Source organism: Lupinus angustifolius, chromosome LG20 (genome assembly GCF_001865875.1).
Source record: "Lupinus angustifolius cultivar Tanjil chromosome LG20, LupAngTanjil_v1.0, whole genome shotgun sequence".
Taxonomy (NCBI): Eukaryota; Viridiplantae; Streptophyta; class Magnoliopsida; order Fabales; family Fabaceae; genus Lupinus; species Lupinus angustifolius.
The window spans coordinates 8,519,161-8,541,128 of NC_032028.1; the positions used below are offsets into that span (position 1 = coordinate 8,519,161).

General features: G+C 33.1%; 4 protein-coding genes across 6 annotated transcripts; 3 read left to right on the plus strand and 1 right to left on the minus strand.

The window, feature by feature from the left end:
• On the plus strand, nucleotides 1,809-9,519 carry LOC109336027 (nuclear pore complex protein NUP1-like). 3 transcript variants are annotated; one of them, XM_019572362.1, is made up of 10 exons: nucleotides 1,809-2,215; nucleotides 2,831-2,883; nucleotides 3,631-3,761; nucleotides 4,317-4,515; nucleotides 4,640-4,930; nucleotides 5,011-5,097; nucleotides 5,185-5,922; nucleotides 6,456-7,072; nucleotides 7,498-8,448; nucleotides 8,602-9,519. In XM_019572362.1, exons 1-10 carry the CDS (start codon nucleotides 1,813-1,815, stop codon nucleotides 9,083-9,085), a joined length of 3,954 nt encoding a protein of 1,317 aa, XP_019427907.1. In that variant the 5' UTR covers nucleotides 1,809-1,812; the 3' UTR covers nucleotides 9,086-9,519. The 3 variants fall into 3 exon arrangements, with proteins under 3 accessions (XP_019427907.1, XP_019427906.1, XP_019427905.1); XM_019572361.1 differs by having other exon boundaries at nucleotides 5,185-5,798; nucleotides 5,838-5,922; nucleotides 7,498-9,519; XM_019572360.1 differs by having other exon boundaries at nucleotides 7,498-9,519.
• LOC109335219 (uncharacterized protein At3g28850-like) lies at nucleotides 11,006-12,832 on the plus strand. Its single transcript, XM_019571332.1, has one exon. It carries the CDS (start codon nucleotides 11,208-11,210, stop codon nucleotides 12,342-12,344), a length of 1,137 nt encoding a protein of 378 aa, XP_019426877.1. The 5' UTR covers nucleotides 11,006-11,207; the 3' UTR covers nucleotides 12,345-12,832.
• On the plus strand, nucleotides 13,873-15,556 carry LOC109335465 (cucumber peeling cupredoxin-like). The gene is made up of 3 exons (XM_019571600.1): nucleotides 13,873-14,150; nucleotides 14,743-15,042; nucleotides 15,163-15,556. The coding sequence occupies exons 1-3, from the start codon at nucleotides 13,964-13,966 to the stop codon at nucleotides 15,336-15,338; spliced, it is 663 nt and encodes a 220-aa protein (XP_019427145.1). The 5' UTR covers nucleotides 13,873-13,963; the 3' UTR covers nucleotides 15,339-15,556.
• LOC109335466 (RING-H2 finger protein ATL70-like) lies at nucleotides 19,265-19,747 on the minus strand. Its single transcript, XM_019571601.1, has one exon. The coding sequence runs from the start codon at nucleotides 19,745-19,747 to the stop codon at nucleotides 19,265-19,267; it is 483 nt and encodes a 160-aa protein (XP_019427146.1).

Here is a 21,968-nt window from a genome sequence, read left to right on the forward strand (position 1 = left end):
TATGCGAATGCACGAGTAACATGTGTTTTTTAGTAATGCGAATGTACAAGTAACATGCGTGTTTTTAGTCATGCGAATACACGGGTCACATGTGTGTTCTTAACAATACGAATGCACAAGTAACATATGTTTCTTAACTATATAAATGTACATGTAATATGTGTTATTAATCTTGCAGCAAAGAAGTATTGTCCCGTACATCGTTGATGCACGGGTATCTTGCTAGTTTATATATATATTTTGTTGTGTATTAAGATTAATATATTAAGTTTAAAATGTTTAACGTGATTGGAAAATTATTGATGTTGATTAAAATGAATAATGAATGTATAACATAATTCATTGATGGAAAAATTATTGATATTTAATGTGTTTGATGGACAAATCATGTATATATGGTGATTAAAAGAAATATATACGTTTTTTGGAGGAAAAATTTTCACTAAGGTATGACACATGTCCTAAGTGATGTGGTAAAGTGTTTTTTTATTAAATAATAAATAGAAGGATTAACATGATATGTTAGAATTTTTCCTAACATATTTCTAATATTAATGGAGTCAAATTTTAGATTTAAACTCATCCATAGACTAAAGAAATCTCAACATGCTCACAACTAATTAGCATGAGATAAAATAAGGACGACTTCATATTAACACAATGTACTTTTATATGCCTAAAATTACAAAATTTATCATTTCGACACGAAAAACAAACCTTAAAATAACTTTGAAGATTGAATAAGTAAATCTAGATCAATGCCATTTTATATAAAATGCATATAGACATCCCATAATTTATAATAACCAAATAAAAATGATGGAAATAACAGGAGAGAATACTCTTTCTTCACAATAAAATAGAAATAAAGCACTAAAACAAAAAGGTTGGAATCAAAAGACAAGTTGTGTGTTAATCACAAATTGCTTTATTGATGATTTTTTTATAAACCTTTAAGACGTCATTTGATCCACTATTTGCTAGCATAGAATTATGACAAATTGCCATTAGATTGATCCAAACATCAAGAGATTTTCAATCAGTATAACTTAAGGTGAAATGAGATGTAAACAAAATTTTTTTGGAGTAAGAATCCTTTTCATAGTTATTAATGGAAAGACAAATTATATTTTGTAGTGTACTTTTAAGATTAAAATTATAATTTAGTTTTATAGTAAATTTTTTTACAACTTATCTCTCTATTAATAGAGAGGAGTCTAACTCAAAAATTTAAGGGGCTTAGGAGTAAAAAAATGCTTTTTAATGGACTTAGCCAAGAGAGTAGAGGATATTGTGTGCAAAAGGTATTTTATGGTGGCGGGGCTTTTGCATCCTAGACTAATAAAGTTAAAAGTTATTTATGGTAGATGGAAAGTCCTTAATATAGTAATATAAGTCTTCACTATAAATAACTGTATTATTGATTTTCCATCTACTATAAGGTATGATTCTTGAAAATTATACTTATTAAAATAAGGTAATATATTTTCTATAATAGATATAAGGTGAGAGATATATTGGTAATATAAAAATATATTTGGAAATGAGACAAAATATTGAGAGACAGAGTAGGGTGAAGAGTGTTTGAAAGATGAATTCTTTCCAAGGTTGTATATGATGTCAAATGTAGGAGACAGTGAGAGTTATTTTGGCTTAATAATTTTGTTTGTTTGGGAATTGGGAAGAAGAACAAGCTAGTGAAATTATTATTAGTATTATATTATTATAATTACAATCAAAATAAAAAAAAGCGAAAAGAACTAAGTTACAACTTGTTTCATTTTCATTTTAATATCAAATACTATTTTATTTATGCTGTATTTATTATCCCCTTTTTCTCTCTCTTCCGCTGCGTTTCTCTCCGATTTCAAAACCCTAATTTTCAGTCTCTGCACTTTCTCTTCGAAGCTCCTCACGAATCAACGCACCTTTCTCCCTCTATCACTGATGGCAACGGAAGAGAAAGAGAACCCATATGAAGGGTTAGGAACCGGTGGCAAATTCCGAAAACGCCCATTCCGCAGAACCCAAACGACGCCGTACGATCGCCCCTCAACTTCTCTCAGAAACCCTACAATAAACAACAACAACAAAGGTTGGTTTTCAAAGGTTGTTGATCCTGCTCATAGACTCATCAGTTATAGTGCTCATTCTCTTTTCTCTTCTCTCTTTCGCAAGCGTCTTCCACCCCCTCAATCCAACGCTTCTTCTTCAGGTGTGTGTTTCTCTTTTTAAATTTCAAAATTTAATTTTTTTAGCACCCATATATTTAATTTGAAGTTTTTTTTATGTTGGTTTTTGAATTGAAGTGATTTTTGGAATTGGTGACTCTGTTTTGTGTATGGTTATGATAGTTAGATTGGGAGTTTATGGATTTGGGTTATGTGTGTTGGTTCTAGATATTGTTTTAATTGCTTATTAGTTAATATTTAATGTTATTTTCGACCATGTCTTCATTCATTTTTTGAAAGGAGTTGAGGCTGGAGTTATAGACTATATCACTTGTATTATTGTCATTAGGGTTTTAGGAATACATGATTGAGAACTTGTTAAGGAAGCTTAACTAGAAAGTTTTAAATGAAAACATAACAATCAATGCACATGGGAGTACGAGAATTATGTGGTCGGTCGGTCAACCCATCCTTTATGGGTCTAAAATGCACTATTAATTTGAACATGATTATTAACTCTAGTAAGCAATTAATGAATTTGGTTATGTGGGTTCGTCCATGTTGTTGGTCTCTGTTCTTCACTTCTTTGTTGATATGAAAAAAACAAATTGCATGATTTTTTTATTAACATACATTTTATTATGGATATATTCTTTTAGGTGCAGAAATCGAACAGGATGTGGGGGTCAGTCATCAGGAAGAAGCCGTGTTTGTAAGTGTGCATGCTTCGTGTGTTTATTGCACCGTTTGCATCTCTTCATGGTTCATCAACATGTTTATTTGCGGGTGTAATGTGTTTATTAAAGAAGTTTAATAAATGTTTTGGCTTCAAATTCTTTTTCCGTATTTTCATGTCGCCATTTTTTTAATTTTTTTTTGGAGTTAAGGATTTACGGGCCATATTACTAATATGCATCTCTTAGCATGTTCATATTGCATTCTGGTATGGGCTTAGTTAATGTGGAGTTTTCAATCTTCTCTTCCTATTCTCTAAATAAAAAATACTGTTACTAATGAGTAGGTATTTGTAGTGTCAAACCAAATATGTTACCGTTTTTTAAAACCTATCTGGTATTAAATGTGTATGGCATAATAGTATTTAGAACTTTTAATTCATAGCTGCTACTTTGATTGGTTATATAACTTAGATTATTATGGGTCAAATTTGTTACTAGAATTGTGCCTGATTCATCGCTTTTTACTTTCTGTGGATGTGGGGGACATCGTGAATTATATTCTGAAGTAACCTGTAAAGTATAAACAGTTTCCTTAATTGCTTGTTGGTTGCATCATTTTAGTTAGTTACAGTAAGTAACTGAATGTTCGATGGTGCTGCTTGCATTGGCTGTATATCTTTTTTTCATTTTTATTGTTGGCGTTGGGGCTGTGTTGTTCTCTTTTGGTGAATAACATTTTTATTGTTGCCGTTTTGTTTTTTCATTGGTTGTATGAGAAACAGGTTTCGAACAATCTTTCCGGCAAGCAACAAGGAGCTATTGATAATGGTGAAAGTGGTGCTCAAATAAGTTCTTCTGATGGAGGCAGATTAACTGAACTTGAGAAGTTGCTAGGACAAAAGACTTTTACCAGGCATGTTCTGTATCATGTGATCGAGGAATCATTGCTTTTGGTATTTAGTTGTTGAATATATATTAGTCTGAGCATTCAGATGACCTTATTTTCAGAATGCCTTAAATATAATTTCAACTTTGGATAATGAAAATGAATATAATAAATATATGACAATGTCATGTTACCATATAGTATAATGTAGGCTCCGTCAGTTGATTAAGAAGTCTTCATTATCTTACTTATAAATTTTTCTTGCATATATTAAGTATTTTATCATTGATTTGCACTCCATGTTATTTACTGTAGTGTACTAGTGTTTGGAGTTCTTTAAGATGCATCTGCTTTTATTCATAGTTTTAGTGGCTGATGCCTGATCTTAATCTGGTCATCTATTTATAGTTGCTCTGTCTAATTTGTACCCCGTGTCAATTTATGAAGGTTGTATCATCTTGAATCTGATTTTGCTTCTTACTGTTATCATATCTAGTTCATGACATTCTGAGTTCTTGATAATAATGTACCTATTGGGATAATTTTTCATTTCTGTATGTGATAATTGTTATTATTCCACAGATCTGAGATTGATCACTTGACAGCACTTATGCGTTCAAGAACTGTGGATGCGCCTATCCGGGAAGAAGAAAAGCGCACAGAAGTGGTTCCTTCTGAAGCAATACTGTCTTCTAAACTAAAGGATGAAGGTCCCAAAACACCTATAGTACAAAATAGGGTTGAAAACCGTCTTGCTCTAACCCCTTATGTTACTTCGAGAGTAAGAGAATATGCTTTTATACTTTTCTTTGACATAAATGTTTGATTGTATTTTGTGCATCAGTAATTTCTGATTTTGCTATTGCATACCGTCTCACTTGTATTTCTATGTAATAACATGATAGGTTCCTAGTGAGGATATTGCTTCACCTGCAGAGCTTGCAAAAGCTTACATGGGGAGCAGGCCTTCCAAGGTAGGCGGTCAAAGTCCTGCAGCAAGGGAGGGTCCAGCTTTTCTAAAAAGTGATGATAACCTTCCTCTCAACTCCCCTATTATGTCAATTGTGCCAAGGACTGTTAGACATGCTGGGGTTCATGAAAATGGTTTTGCAAACCCAAGAACTCGTGGCAGATCTGCAATATATAGTATGGCCCGAACACCTTATGCCAGAATTTATCCAACCTCTACCCTCAAGGTTTGCCTTTTTTTGAATGACAATCTTAATCATGGTGTTTCTAGGGTCAATTTTTTAATCTGATTTCTCTAACTTCACAGGGTGTTGGACATGCTGTTGAGGGTGAGCCATCATCTTCAACTCAGTCTACATTGGATCATGGCATGCTTTATGGATCTAAACAAGGGGTATAACTGCTTGGGATTATAATAATGTCTGTGTCTGTTTTAGGTGTGTTACTAGATTTTATGTAGTGTTTTTCTTCTTTTTTGCAGTCAGTGAAGCGTAGAAGTTCAGCATTGAATAATGACGTAGGATCTGTTGGTCCTATACGTCGAATTCGTCACAAGGCTAATCTATATTCTAAAGGCTCAAGCTTACCTCTCTCTGGCAGTTCTCTATCAATTTCTAGGAGCGGACTCGGTGTTGATGTTGCCCAGCAACCCTCATCTTCCATGTGGAATCCTATTGTGCTGGACGAAGATAAGCATAGCCATATGAAATTGTCAGAAGAAAATTTAGGCGACACTAGGCCTAGTATGAGTGGCCCTTTACCCTCAAAATCCAGTGAGATGGCTTCGAAAATACTGCAACAACTTGATAAGTTGGTTTCCCCTAAAGAAAAGTCATCTGAATCAAGGCTACCAACTGTGAATGATAATTCATCAATGAAGTTGTCACCTTCCATGTTACATGGACCGGCTCTTCAAAGCATGGAAATAGTAGACTCATCAAAATTGCTGGATACTGTAAAAGATGATAGATTCAACTTTTCACCTGGAAATTTGTCTGATAGTTCTGAAAAGTTAACTTCACAGATAGACAAGGTTGAAAATGGTTCGTTGAAGCTTTTTGCTCCTTCTGGTGAATTATTTCCAGTTGTAACTAATGCAGATTCTACAATACCAAGGAATCAAGTCATCTCTACTGCGAAGTCTGTGGATTCTTCTGTGATAAAATCTGTTTCATACCCTCCACAAAAGAAGAGAGCATTTCATATGAGTGCACATGAGGTAAGGGACTTTGTATATCATTTCACCGTTTCCCTTTGTAATTGTGATTTTAAATGAATTTCAATATACTAGTATTTCGCTTAAGGTTTGATATTTTGCATTTGCTTAGTGGGATAACAAGTATTACTTGCTTTGTAAAATTAGTGATTTGTCCTTTCATTTACTCCCAAACAGTATTTTAATTGCGGTCGCAGTTGCGGTTATGTTGCATTTACCATAATTGTTAGCGGCCGATGCGCCAGAAGTTGCGGTCTGAATGCCATTATGGAGACTCCAGGAGCCGCAATATTGCGGTCACAATTGTGATTACAGAGTGCAATTTAAATCACTGCTCCCAAACAATTTTGCGTTAAAGCAATTTACACAATATTTTTTAGCTTCTTAGATCTATTTTTTGTTTGTTGCACTTATATTTGATTTGATTCCGTTCCAAATGAATGAATTTTGAAATGACTTTTCCAATGAATGATAGTAACTCGACCTCATGGCTCAGATCATGATTATTTACTGTTGTTTTTGTCTGATACTAAAAGGATTGCCTGGACCTGGATGATGATGCTTATCCTAATGGGGCTGTCTCCTCTGTTTTTCCCGTTGAGAATGAAATGACAAGGCCTGCTGCAATGGTAGTGAAGGATACCTCTGGTACTGAAGCCGTTGCGCAGGAGAATACCGAATCATTATCTGTAGTAATGCCATCCAAAAGTTCTATAATTGGCCGGGAGGCTCATGTTGGGACTGATGATGTAACTGATGGGTCTAGGGTAGTTGCAAAAGTTGATGTATCAACCTCTACAACATCATCTATTCCTTATCAAACCTCCAAGCCAGCTACGGCAGATACACAAACAAGTTTTGGTTCGCGCAATCCTGCTCCACCAAATGGGTCAATTGCCATTCCTCCAGTCTTTGGTTTTGTGAATAAAGTGGCTCCACCAAAGGAGTTAACTAATTCTGGTTCAGTATTTGGTTTGGAAAAGGTTGTATCATCAAAGGAGTTTGGTGCTGATGTTCCGTTAGTGAACTTTGGTAGCAATGGAAATGCTGACAAGGTTCCACAAATGCCATTTACTTCATCATCAGTTGGTGGTGAATCTACTTTTCCAAATTTCTGTGTTTCTTCCGACTCAAAGCTGGGAACCTCAATCAGGTTACTGTATACTAGCCAATTTACTGGAATGATATAATTTTTCTTGAATTATAATATTTCTGTGTTTTTTCCGCCAGGAACATCTTTCCTTTTATTATTAACTTTTACCATTCCATGTGTTTTGCTATATGTTTTTTACATGGTTTATACCTGCTGTCTTTTGAGCCATATATTCATCAAATTTTGTCGTCTGTTTAATTGATATCTTGAACTTTGGGTTGTGTTCTTTTATTTTTGAATTTATGGTTAAAACATGCCTTTTTTCATCCTACCTTCTGCAATTTGGTTGTCTGATTTCTGCAATGTTTACAGTTATGTATAATTGCATTAGAAAATTGAAATTGAACAAAGATATTTGGCACCTTATATTATGTGCAGTTAAATGTTACAATGATTCATGTGCTAAATGTTCCCTTCATCTGCAGTTCTGCCACTGTTGCCTCTGCAACTGATTCTATGCCAAAAGTTCGTGAGTCTAGTAATGATGATACTAAGACTAATATAGGTTCTGTTGGGTCACCAGAACTTCCTGTTTCATCGGCAACAACGACACCATTGTTCACATCAACAAGTGCATCTACTTTTGGTCAGAGTAATGGATCTCTTGCTACAAGCACTTCACTTTCCTCTCCCTTTACCAGTCAGAATGTATTCAGTAGCTCATCCCTTGCAGCAAGTAGCAGCAACATTAGTGCCACTAGTACTCCTGCCATAATTCCATCAAGTAATAGCAGTTCCTCCAATTCATTGGTGGCATCTTCATCTTCACCAGCTCCCTCTTTCAAATTTGGATCCTCTTCTGTCCCATCAACAGATTTACCTGCATCATCTTCTAGCTCAGAACCACTGGAAACCAAGAACATAAACAGTAATCTAAGTAGCACTGCTTTTGGTAGCTCATCTGCTGCTGTTGGAAGCACAGGGAGTGGCCTTTTTGGTTTCAGCTCCTCGGGAATGACAACTGTAACTAGCCAGGTCCAGGGTTCTGTCATTGGTTCTAGCAATGGATCTGTGCTTAATGCCCAGGCATCTCCTGCTAGCAGTGGGTTTGCAACTTCTACCCAAACCCCGTCAGTTCCATTTGGTTCATCTGCACCATCTCTATCATTTGGGTTGACTGGGAATACAGCCTTTTCTTCAGGCAATTCCTTGTTTCCTTCTGCAACTCCTGCCACAAATGCAGCTTTTTCTTTTGGGAGTTCATCATCTCCTTCAAGTTCTGCCATAAACATTTTCAATTCTGGTACAACTTTTGGACTTGGTACCTCTGCTTCCTCTTCAGCGGCCAACTCTGTAAGCTCCAATAGTGGTACAAATTCTGCTGTTTTTGGGTCTTCTAGTTGGCAGCCCAGCAAATCGTCTCCATTCGGGTCCACATTTAATTCTTCATCATCTCCATCTGCTTTTGGACTTGGTACCTCTGCTTCCTCTTCAGCGACCAACTCTGTAAGCTCCAGCAGTGGTACAAAGTCTGCTTTGTTTGGGTCTTCTAGCTGGCAGCCCAGCCAATCGTCTCCATTCGGGTCCACATTTAATTCTTCACCGTCTCCATCTGGGTTTTCATTTGGAACATCTGCTTCTGTTCCTTCTAGTTCACCCACAATGTTTTCGTCAACTCCTCAATTCTCATTCACTTCAGCAGCAGCCACTACCTCCACACAGCCTGCTTTTGGAAATCCTAATTCTGGCTTCACATTTGGTTCAGCTCCTGTTAATAATGATCAGATGACTATGGAGGATAGTATGGCTGAAGACACAGTTCAAGCAACTCCACCAGCGATTCCGGCATTTGGTCAGCAACCCAACCCATTCGGAGCATCAGCTCCATCAGGAGTCAGTCCTTTCCAGTTTGGCAGTCAACAGAATGCTACTCTCCCAAACCCTTCTCCGTTTCAGGCTTCTGGCAGTGTAGAATTTAGTGGTGGAGGAGGGAGTTTCTCATTAGGCACCGGTGGTGGTGACAAATCTGGTCGAAGAATTGTGAAAGTTAAAAACAGGCAGCGTAAGAGGTAGGACTATTATTGTTTATGGAAATGATTACTTTCTATCATCATTGCAGGCTGCACTTAGCGCGACAAAGAAGTAATCTCCATATAGTGATTGCCTGATATTGCTTTTTTACTTGGCAATCTGGACAAGCGGTGCTATTGAAAGCTAATCAAAACATTCAAGCTTGTGAGTTTCTTACTTCTTCCATATATTACAGAGTGATGCTGAAGTATTCCAAATTTTGTAGCTTTATGGTATGACAGAACATAATGTACTGCAATTGTAATGGTTTTAGATCACAGATTTGATGATTTGGTTAGTTGAAATTGCTAAAATCTCTGTATTCTTGTTACTTGTATCATACCAAAATTATGAATTTAAGGCGTAGCTGGTTGTAACTTCGAAGTTACACTGAGCAATCCGTAAGTTATTACTTTGCCCCTTACTTTGCTGTGTAACCATGGTACCATTGCTTATTTTTCTGTTAAATTTGTAACTAAACTACTTGACAAGGCAAAGAAAAAATTCCCAAGTTTACTGGAGATGTAATAATTCTTACTATGATGATCATGACCAACATGAACAATATTTTGCTTAGTTTATGAAAGATATAAAATAACAGGGATGGAATGAAAAAGACTGTTACGTTCACCAAAGAAGGATAACTTTTCTTATTAGCAATAAAATCTAATCATACATGAAGGCATAGATAATCTGTTTGCAAGTTGAATTTTAAAGAGAAGTGAAAAGAAATTAAATATGTGAGAGTTCAAAATACATTTGTGAGATGTTTTGAAGGTTTCGTTTTCAATTTGTTTCCCTTCAAAACCACTCACGAATCCGAAGAATATTTTAGATTGCAACCCTTCATGATAGTGCTAAAGGATGCCATGCATGGTAGAACCACCAAACCATACAATCCACTGTCTGTCAGTTGGATCAAAATTTTGAGGGAGATGAAGTGATAAAAATGGATTCATGCTATTCCTATAGAGAGTTGAGGGACAAATTGACATCAAGATGAAGATACTACAATAAGATTGGAGATATCAATGCATAAAACTTGCTTATCCAATTCATTAAAAACCTGAAGTTAAGTGAGATTTATAAACCTTATAGTGGATAGGGTTATTAATTATTTTGCTCATCCATAAATCATGATGGATGATTTAGTCTTTTAATTTTTTTTTGCAATCATATGGATGATCTAGATTTCTTTAAACTAAACTAGTATTAAATTTAGTTCCTTATGTCCATTGATAATACCAAAAAAATTTATTATTAAATTAATCAATCTATATAATTCTTGATAATGTTTTCATTACGAGTTGCACATTATGATAATTGTTCACATCTTCAAAAGATCGTAAAAGCAATGAACAAAAATTATACAGCTCTATAAAGTTAAAACGGTAGGCCCGCGAACCATGATTCCAAAAAATGTTGTTAACAAGTTTCATTATTAAAAGTTCAAAACAAAACGACCATTGTTGTGAAACCTATTTATTTATTAGTTGGTTTTATAAGTTTTTTATTTCAAATAATATATTTAAGTCATTTTCTATTTTTATATCATACCTTTAAATTATTTATCCTTTAAAATGTGTCTTATAAGTTCTTTTTTTTTTATAAATTTTTAAATTTCAGATTATTTCTAAGTGGTACAATTTCAAATAAGTAATAAATTTTTTTCTAAATTTCTTTTGGTTTGGGAGAAACTTATAAATAAGAGCTAAGTGATAACCTCTAATTAGAGTAACAATAAAATCATATTGGTAGAACAAAAAAACTAAATTGAAAAAATATAAATAATTGGATGATAGCATGAAATCAAAAAGAAAAAAAATATAACGCAGATAAGTATTAGTCAACCTTCAAATTTAACAAATTTAACACTCATTGCCAATACATTTTTTTATGATCCTTTTGGCCATTGGAAACACATCCAATTTTAAAATGCACTAAAACATTTCTAGCCGTTGGAAACACTGTCCCTATCACCTTACCTCTGCCTAAGGAATCCAAGAACAACAAAACCAAAACTTTACTCTTTCATTTCACATTCTTCAATCCATTTTTCAGATAACAAAATCCTTAGAATTTTTTTGACACATAATTCTCAGAAAACCTCACAGGAAAAGAAGATATGAAAGGGGTGAAGGGAAAGTTGCTGAAGAAGCTTAAATCAATCAAACCAATTGGGTCCTTGAATCAAGATCAAATTCTTCAGGTGAAAGCTGCATATGGGTATGTCAATTTTCTCCCAAAGATTCCAACTTTGAATATTCAGAACCCCTTTGTTTCGCGAGAAAATGAGCCCAAAGAAGTTGTTCAGACGAGCTTGAAGGAGCCTGGGTCTGAGGTAATGGATGTGTCAGTGCTCATGAAAGATCTCACAGAAGATGAAGAAAAAGATGATAAAGAGAATATTGAACCATATTCACTGAAATCCAATAGTTACAATCAGAAAGGTATTCTTTCAGATAATAGGAACAGAGAAGAAACAGAGTCAAAACAGAGTGATGTTTTGAAGGAATCAAAAAAATCATCAGAATCAAGAGGTAGTAGTGATAGAAAAAGGAAAATTAATTTGTCCGAAATCGACATTTGTTCATTCCGGAGGCCAGACTTGAATTCCAGCACCCTATTTGACCCGAATCTACTTGCAGCATTTGAGCAAGCAATGAAGGAACATGTGCTAATAATTGAGGAACAGAGAAGAGCCAGAGTTGAAGCAGATGCATTGCAGAAAGATTGCAGCATTGAGAAAGCATTTGTTAATGATGATGATAATGTTGATGACCCTTTGGTCTTGTTTGAAGAGAAGTGTCCACCAGGTGGCGATGGCTCTGTGATTTTCTACACAACGACGCTACGGGGGATCAGGAAGACGTTCGAAGACTGCAACAAAATCCGATTCCTTCTGCAAAGCTTCAAGGTTGTGTATTTTGAGAGAGACATATCAATGCACAAGGAGTTCAAAGATGAGTTATGGAGTACTTTGGATGGGAAAATAGTGCCTCCGAGGCTTTTTATTAAGGGGAGACACATAGGTGGAGTAGAAGAAGTTCTAACTTTGCATGAGCAGGGAAAGCTGAAGAAGCTCTTTGAAGGGATACCAATTGATAGGTCTAATGGTCCATGTGATGCTTGCATTGGGATAAGGTTTGTGGTATGCTTCAATTGTAATGGTAGCCATAAGGTCCTTGCAGAAAGTGGAGAGACCAATCAGTGCATACAGTGCAATGAGAATGGCTTGATTATATGCCCATATTGCTGCTAGAATGGTTTTAAATTGTGGTTAGGCCATTGCATTTATCGCAATTGTTTGCAAAAATGGGAATATGTGACTAAGTTGTGGCCACTATTTGATCTAGGAGACTACCATAACCACAATATTGTGACCTGAACAAGATCATCTCGTACTTATGGCTACAACTTAGGTCACATTATTGCTGCTAGCATGATTTTAAATTTTGGTTATTCCATTGCATTTATCACATTTGTTTGCAAACCTAAGTTGTTGCCACCATGTGATCTAGGAGACTACCGTAACCACAATATTGTGACCTGAACAAGAGCAACTGGTACTTATGCGGTCAATCTAGAGTAGTAGAGTTTGTATGTTATCGAATCTGTGAGAACTATTTTTTTAAGGATCATTCTTTCAATTTTTTTGGCTGCTTGCAGCACTCTAGAGTGTAGACACTAGCATTGGTTGTTTGTACTGGTTCATGGGACCAAATCTGAAATTGATCAAATTTCATATTATGTGTGCTTTTGGGAGCTTATTTCAATGCATCTATATTTGTAGACTTCATAAAAGGATTCTACGGTTCAACATACTTACATGATACAAGGTTCGTCACTTTTTATATTATCATTATCAGAATTTCTGTATGGTGAACATGATACGTGATACATGGCATGCTGAATTTATTGTATGCTATTCATAATGTAAATGAGTGAGGTTATGTAACTATGGTTGAAATGTACAATATTCTTGGAACAATTCCTTACTTCAGAAATCATATAGGGTGTACTTAGCTTTCCTCTGCCATGTGATCTAACCTTGCTTTTATTTGCTTTTACCATTTGTATATATGAAATAAGAATATTAGAATAGCATAATCCCCTACAAGATCCTTGAAATAAGATTATCAGCATTTTGCAGCAGCAAAAGAGTTTTGGACAAGGGAACTGAGAAGCCTATTAACTTTTACTGAATTACCATGGTAAACACGTTCACTAGCCAAGAAAACAGTAGTAAATTGAATTGAATAGCAAAAATTGTAACCATGATAATAATATACAACATTGGATCCCCAAATCATTATTTTTTGACAGTTGAGTTTTTTAATGTGTGTTCCACTTCCCTGGTTTATTCTTTTGTAATTTCAACACCATAAATGTATTCATAATTCATTTTGATAAAGACATGAATTCGTAAAAAAAAAACAATAACAGTTACATATTGAACGTCTGCATTAAAGAATATGCTGGAATCAACAAAAAAATATTGTGCTGAAATTTTATTGTAATAACCCTTTAAAGCATGCATTCTTATGAACCATTTTTCATTGTACAATTTTCTCTACAAAAAAATACTGATTTTTTCACAAGTTGTCCGCATAAAAAAAAATTGTTTAAGAAGGTTAACTAACATGTTTCATTTTACAAACACTGATATTAAAACATAATAACCACTGTAAAATATTCCTTACTGTTCAGTCTAATCTTCTTCTTACGTATATAACGTCAAAACCATACATAAATGTAAATAATTCCCTCTTTTATCTTATATATACGTTTACATATCTGATTTGACATGCCCAACTTATCTATTTTCTCAAGTTCTCATTTTTTACCCTGCTCAATCTCTTTCTTTGCTCAGAAAAGCTCATGAACATGTTGCTATATCAAAAACTTTTTGTTCTCTCATTTTTAGCATTGTTTATAGCATGTTTATGTCACTCTTCTGCTATTCCATTCATAGTGGGAGATTCATCAGGCTGGGTTATTCCACCATATCCATCTTACTACAGTAATTGGGCACATTCTCATGTCATGAGAGTGGGTGATTCTCTAGGTAAAATGCCAAATAGATTTTCATATATTTAGAGAATTTTGTCCTTTACTTTTTGACTTAATATACTTTAAGATAGCTTAGAACATAAGATCCATTTTATTATGACTAACATTGACTTCTCTTGAATTAGTTATATTTCTTAATCTTGTCAAGAAAATATCACTCACTTCGTAAGGAAGTGACAATGTTATTTGAAATTATTTCATATACCTAGTTTTCTGTTGTTTAAAATTTGATATTTTTCCAATTTCTTTCTTAGGTTAAATTTAAGAGAAAAGTTATTATTGCATGTTCGAAGGACATCCAAACTTTTGATGACATATTAATGTATCAACGAGTTAATTTACATGTTTATTCAAAATCAACTTTTGAATATGGTTATCACATTTCCAAAATCAAGCAATAATTTCTAGCACTGTTTAAGTATTAATTTATGGTGCTGTATCTATTCATGTTATTCCAATGAGATATAAGGTTTGGCCTAAATGTAATTGGTTGTATTCACACACAAAAAATGTACACAATTTTTGTTGTTAATATTGCTAAATTTAGCACAATATTTCTGATGAATTTTGAAATGTAAACAACACAGAATTCCACTTCTACCCCAAATTCTACAACCTAGTTCAGGTAAGACAAGATGACTATGATCATTGCACAACACTTGAGCCTGTGAAGATATTCAATAACAGCCCAGCAATTATTCCTTTGAAGGAGAAAGGTAACTTGTTCTTCACATGCACTATCTCTAACTATTGTTCTCTAGGTCAGAAGGTTGCTATTACTGTCCATGAAAACATTCCTCCATGCTCACCCCTACCACCACTACCAACGCCATCACCACCACCACCGCCTCCGCCAACACCAACACCATCACCACCACCATTACCAACACCAACACCACCACCACCACCACCACCATCACCACCACCACCACCACCACCATCACTACCACCATCGCCATCGCCATCACCATCGCCATCACCATCGCCATCACCATCACCTTCTCAAGCACCTAGCATAAGCCCAGTGCCACCACCTAATACTCCTACTCCAGTGCCAGAATCTTCTAATCAAGGGGACAAGTCTAGTGCAGTGACATTGGTTTATAGGACAAGTACTTTCAATGTTTCTATGTGGAAACTCTTGTCTTTGTTTGGTAGTTTCTTGGGATTTTGGATAATTTAATTAGTAGGGTGCATGGTATGCATGCATAATAATGCATGTAGGATTCATTTTAATTAGGCTAGATTTGAGACTATTCTATAGTCACTCATTTTAGTTGTGTTTTAATTTGGATTTAGCATTGTGATTCTCATTTTAATTTACTACTTTTGTAATGGGATTGTTTTGACTTTCTTGTAATGTTGCTTCATGCTTGTCTTTAGATTCCTTTCATAGTCATAATTTCTTTTTTCATTCATCATTATAGAATATTCTATAGTATTTGCTTTCCTCTAGACACCAAAAATGGAATAAGGATTACATCTTTTCATGTCCTAAGCCAATCATATTACAATAAGTAATAAAAAAATTATTTTTTGTTTTTATGATTTTTTTCTTAACTAGTTGACACATTTTGATAAGATTAGTACACAATGAAATGTCAAATGTTAGGACAAGTGATCTCCATTCAAAAAACGGTGGAGTTTTTTCACTCCAAGTGAATCCCAATGGAGGTTCAGATTTAGTTTCAATTCATAATATATTGTATATGTTAATTTTTTATATAACATTTTACAAAAAAATTTGATTTAACATCATCATTGAATATTATAATGGAGAAAGTTAGAAACTATGTACAAAAGGAAAAAAATAAAAAGGTAATTTGATTAAGAAAATCAAAGGTTGAGTTGCAACTTAGAACTTTCAATGTCCAACCTTACAAGAAAGTTATATAGGAAAAATATATACCATTGGTAAAGTATTTTATATAAATAGAAGAAATTAAATAAGTATAATTGAATTGAAGTAATGAAGAAAAATTAAACAGATTTGTATTGTTATCCATATTTCACAGCTTTTGCACTAGGCGAGGGAGCATAAAGCATTACACTGGTAATATCTAAACCTCTAAAGCCCATATTGTTAATTAATAAGACTAGTAGTCTCTAAATGTTATTATTTATAAATAAATTGCACTCAAATGACTTTTGACCATATATACTTTTGTCAGGTGAATTAAATATGAAATCAGCCATAGAGTTAGAAATCAGCTGGTATGACCAATATAATTCCTGATACTCAAACAATCACATCACTAATAGACTTAGAACATTTTACTAATGTCTTTCTACAAATTGGACATGTCAACTTCATTATCAACAATGGATCAACACAGCTGACATGGAAGAAATGATTACATCCCGGTAGCATTCTAACCAATCATATTCCTTGTAATCCATTAAGCATATAGAGCAACAAAAACAACTTGAACTATTGCTATTATTAAACAACAATTTACCTTTGGAGAATTGAAGAGTTGGATACTTCTCCAGGACTGTTAAATTCTGATCTATGCATGACCCAGGTTCCAAATTGATTATCACACTCTGGTTGGGGCCTCTAATATTTTCACTGTTAGTACAAGTAGTGGATACATAAGAGGCAAATGTAATGAAAATAGTGAAAAAAGCTAGGCAGAGAAGGAACAATGTCACCTCTATATACTGGTCCATATCTTCACTTATAGACAGAGATATAGCATAATATAATGGTTATTGTGGTTGTATAGTGTATGCATGTATGTGCATTTAATATACAAATCCATAAGTAGGATATTTTTCCATTCAAGGAAAAAAAAGATTTGGTTAATTGATGATGATTTATGGGAAATCTAATGTGAAGTAGATGTTAGAATCATGAAAATCTACTATAATGCCATGTAATTGATTTGCATTTACAATTAACCATATTTAAGATAAAAATGATTTTCTTAATGAGAAATCTATTTTGCTAAGTGTTGAACAATCTTAATATCTTGTCTTTTGAGCTTTTTCCTCTTGTAGCCAATGACCAAAGTTCAACCAATGTTATTGTCATCAAACTGGTCAGTTGATATAAATGATATGATGATTTAACCGGTGGTTAACTAATTAAATTGCATACCAGTGAAATTAGATATACATATAATTTATACTAATATTAATATTGAGAAATTAATACTAAGACAATAACTATTTTTATTTATACCACTTGTTAAAAAAATGTATATGGTAGACCATGTTCCATATGTATAAAAAATATATTAGTGGTGTGTTTAATCCTCCATGCCAACATTTTGGTAGAAATAAGTCATTTTCATTAAAAATATTATTTTAAATGAAACCAGCCGGTATTTGAAAATTGACCGATATGACCAATATAATACAATTGAAAATCGACCAGTATGAGCAGTACAATTCAATTAAAAACTGACCGGAATGATCAGTTTTTACCAGAATAATTGCAAGACCGGTATAAATATTGTATCGTACTAGTATTAAAACTGATTCATCGGTTGAACCGACCGATACAAACCACTCTTGATAATAGTGAATTGAACTCTTAAGCGGTAACTCTAATAATGAATCAGGGCATCACATCTTCTGTCGTAAAAAGTGTGTCACTTCATATGACACTTTATTTGATTAGTCAAAAAAATATTTTATCATTAAATTTTAATCTTAAATATTTATTTTTGAATTAATCAAAGTATCACATGAAAGGACTCACACTTTTGATCAACAAATATTGACCCAGTGTTGAGACCCTCTCTCCACCCTCTCTCCAACAGTGGAGGGTCAAGTACTAGTTGAATATGTTAACATATGATATAAACAAAAAAATCAAGAGTACAAATTTTTATTTATTTTCAACTTAACTAATATAAGAGAGAGGAACCCAATTCTATGTCAAGCAGGAGTTATTTAAAAATTCAATTTCCTCCTGCCAATTATCTTCCTCACCAAAACTTATTTCAATATAATATTTAAGATATTTTTTTGTCGAACTTTCATAATACACAATGCTAATATACTCCTAACTAAAAAAAGTGGTTCCTCATATTAACAAACCTTGTATAAATATAAACGTAAATAATTAAATATGCATATAGCATTAAAACTATTTAAAGACTATAAATAATTTTGTTACCTAATTCAAAACAGAATTATTGAAAACCAAAATTATTAAAAATTTGGCAATGATATTATTGATTAATCTAATCTCTAACATTATGTGAAAAGAAATTCAGTTTCTAATTTTGACTATTGTTAGTCAATTTAGTATATGCCATTAATTGGTCTGGAAAGATTAGTTTGATTAATTAATTTGACCCAATCATGAATTAGAAGCTGCATTACGTGGTTTTGGGTTTCCTTTTTTTTTCTTTTCTTTTTTTGAAATATTAAATGATCATGCTAATTATAAATTACCACCAAGGTACCAAGCTGGTAACTAACATGTCTCATAAGAGGTTTTGCTAATTTTAATTGTCACGCAGTAACATCATGAAACTAAATTTATACACTAGAGGTTATGAAAATTAGAGACTAGTTTTTTCTTTAATATTTTGCATATCAATGATACATTAAACTGATTATTGATGATACCAAAAATTTGGGGAACACTATTGATGGAGTAAGAACCGCTCTCCATTAATAGAGATGTAAGTAATACAAAAATAAAAATAAAAATAATATGATAATATACTTTTATCCTTTTATATATAATGTAATAATATTTTTATCATTTAAAAATATATGGAAAATTAAATACTTGTAATGGAGGGGATCATTGTTCCTACTCTTATGATACTGTATTTCTTTTTGTGTTTCATATGTTTGAACTATTAGTTAGATGGATGAGATTCTTGATACAAAATATAAAAAATTTAGTGAAATTATTAATTACCTCCAACATATATTTTACTACGAGTTGCTGATTTACTAACCATATATTCCAAGTCCCAAATCATCAACCATACAACCATACAATTATTTTGGTTAAAAGAAAATGAATACAAATTATCTATATATACAAAAAAACATCTTCACAAAAAAAAACTGCATATACAGAAAATGGTGATTTGATTTAACCACTTTATATCATCTACACATTTGGGATATAATATCTTACCCCCCAATATTAGAGGCAATTGAATTTTGATTTTGACCAGATGATTTTCGACATATGGGACAAGTTGAATGTAACCTTAGCCATGGATTAACACAATTAAGGTGGTAGAGATGGCCACAACCAGGAAGCAACGTTAACATGTCACTTTCTTTGAAATCCCCTAAGCAAATAGAACAACTAGAATAAATATTTGAACCACCTTTATTCTGCACCACTTCAGAGTAGAGTAGTTTAGGGAAGCTTTCAAAACTTGTTTCAATGTGATGTTGATGAAGACCTTGTTCCATCTCAACTAAGTTTTCTCCTCTATGAGAAGGTGGAAAACCAGCCAAGACGTTGAGTATATTAGGGTTTTGAGACATACGAAAGCGCACACATGCAAAAGCTATTACTAAAATTGTGAAGATTAAACCAACCACGAATGCTACACCATATGTGAACCCACTTGCATCAAAACCATTTTCCACGTTGTTGTTCATCTTTAATGAAAAAATGGAGTGAGATATTTGGAGGAAGTTGAAGCTAGCTTATGTTCATTGACTAGGAAACAAGGTTTAATAAATAATTGGTTAGCATTATCGTTTGGATTTAATATGTATACGCTTGTCATAATTGTTGTTTACACTGTTAATAAAATATCTACTATTTATATATTAATTATTATGAACTGATAAATAAAAGTAATCTAAATCAATAATGGATAATATGTTGATGGTGTAAAAAAATTATATTGACATATTAAACTTTTATTAGGTCGTCAACTTTTATGTCTTTTTCATAGTTTATATATTATGGTTGTTCTTATATTTTAATCTCATTTTTTAGTTGGCTTCTCTTTATGAGAGAAGTTTCCGTGTAATTTACGTGACAATGACTTTATGGTAAGGCTATATTCTTTATATAAAGGACAACTATCCTTTTATGTGATAAAATTAGTTTATAGTTGGTGGAATGTATTTTATAGTTATGATTTATGAGGTTGTTGTAAAAGTGGCTCCAACAAAGGTGATCAACAAACAATGAGAAATTCAAGCTCAATTCAAAAAATGGAAGAACATAAAATAAGAGAGGAAAAAAGAAGGACTTGTATGGATTGTGAATGAAGGAATTGAATACAAAGTTGAGTTTCAAATGAATGAGAGGATCCCCTTCTATCTATTAACTAAGAAAAAAAGGTAAGGTTTTTACACCTTAATTAGCAAGTATCACATGTCACATGTCACATGTCACGTTCTAAACAAAAACATTTCCACTCAAAGAACTCCAATACCTTCAATGCACCTCATCACACTATAATATTTATTATTATCCATTGACACCTCTCTTTATTCTTTATTCTTCTTCTCTCTTCCATATTTTCTCTCCCATTTTATTACTTTTCTTCCACCATTACTATTTTTCACTCTCTTCCATACCTCCAATGCACCTCATCTCTATTTTTCACTCCATAATTTCATTATTTTTCTTTTCTTCAACCATTATTTCCAATTTCTGTACCGGTTCCGGAAGAGCAAAGAAAAAGGGGATGTTTTGTTAATAGGAATAAGAAAGTGTTTATAGCCGTAGTACTCTTCTTGGTTTATATCATTCTTCCATTTTAAAATTTCTTATTTTAAAATGGTTTTATGCAGGTAGATCTATTTATTGAATTTTTTCATTGAAGATATTGCATTAAAATCCCTTTTTGTTTATTTTGCAGATCTGTTGTTATTGTTGGATAACTAGAGGAGCGAAATGTCTCTAATGACAAGGACATTGATGATAGTTCTATTTGATCTGGTGTCTCTTATTGTTTATTCACCATTGAAACATCATTTTAGGTTGATTTTCTATATCTATTTGCATCTCTTGATTTGTTTATAGAATTTTCTATTCAAAATAATCATTATTGTAATGTTGAAAATGACATGAACAATGAGTAGAGAGAAAAAAAAGTAAATAATTTGTGACACTCTGGTATTTTGATCATTTCCCCTTAATTTTGTAAAGAAATCAGTGTTTATAAGTTTTGCTACTTAATCTTGAGCAAGAAGTAGCACAATATTGATTCTACATTTTTTATTTTCGTTTTACCTTGTGTTCATCTATTTTGTTGTACAACATAAATTAACTATGCGAATCATGTCGAGATTGATTTTTTATTTATAGAAACCATAGAAGGTAATCCACAATCATTCATTCTTCATCACATGTATGCGAATCATGTTAACCATGTATATACACGGGTAACATGTGTGTTTCTTAATCATGAGAATGTACATTTAACATGTATGTTCTTAATCACACGAATGTACGAGTAACATGTGTACTCTTAACCATGCGAATGCACAAGTATCATATGTTTTCTTAACCATGCGAATGAATGACAGAATAACATGTGTGTTATTAATGATTAGAATACAAAGGTAACATGTATGTTATTAACCATTAGAATGTACATGTAACATGTGTATTATTAACCATACAAATACACGGGTAACATGTTTGTTTTTAATTATATGATAAAAAATTATTGCTCCGCGAATGCATTTGTATCTTACTAGTTATACAAGAAATAAACTACACTTAACTAACTTCTTAACCCTAAACTAGGGAGCTTATTAACATTCTAATACATGCACACATCTTCTATCATTATCAAGAAATGAGATAATGATACGTGACAGAAAACAATATCTAACGGTCCTAATTCAAAAGTAT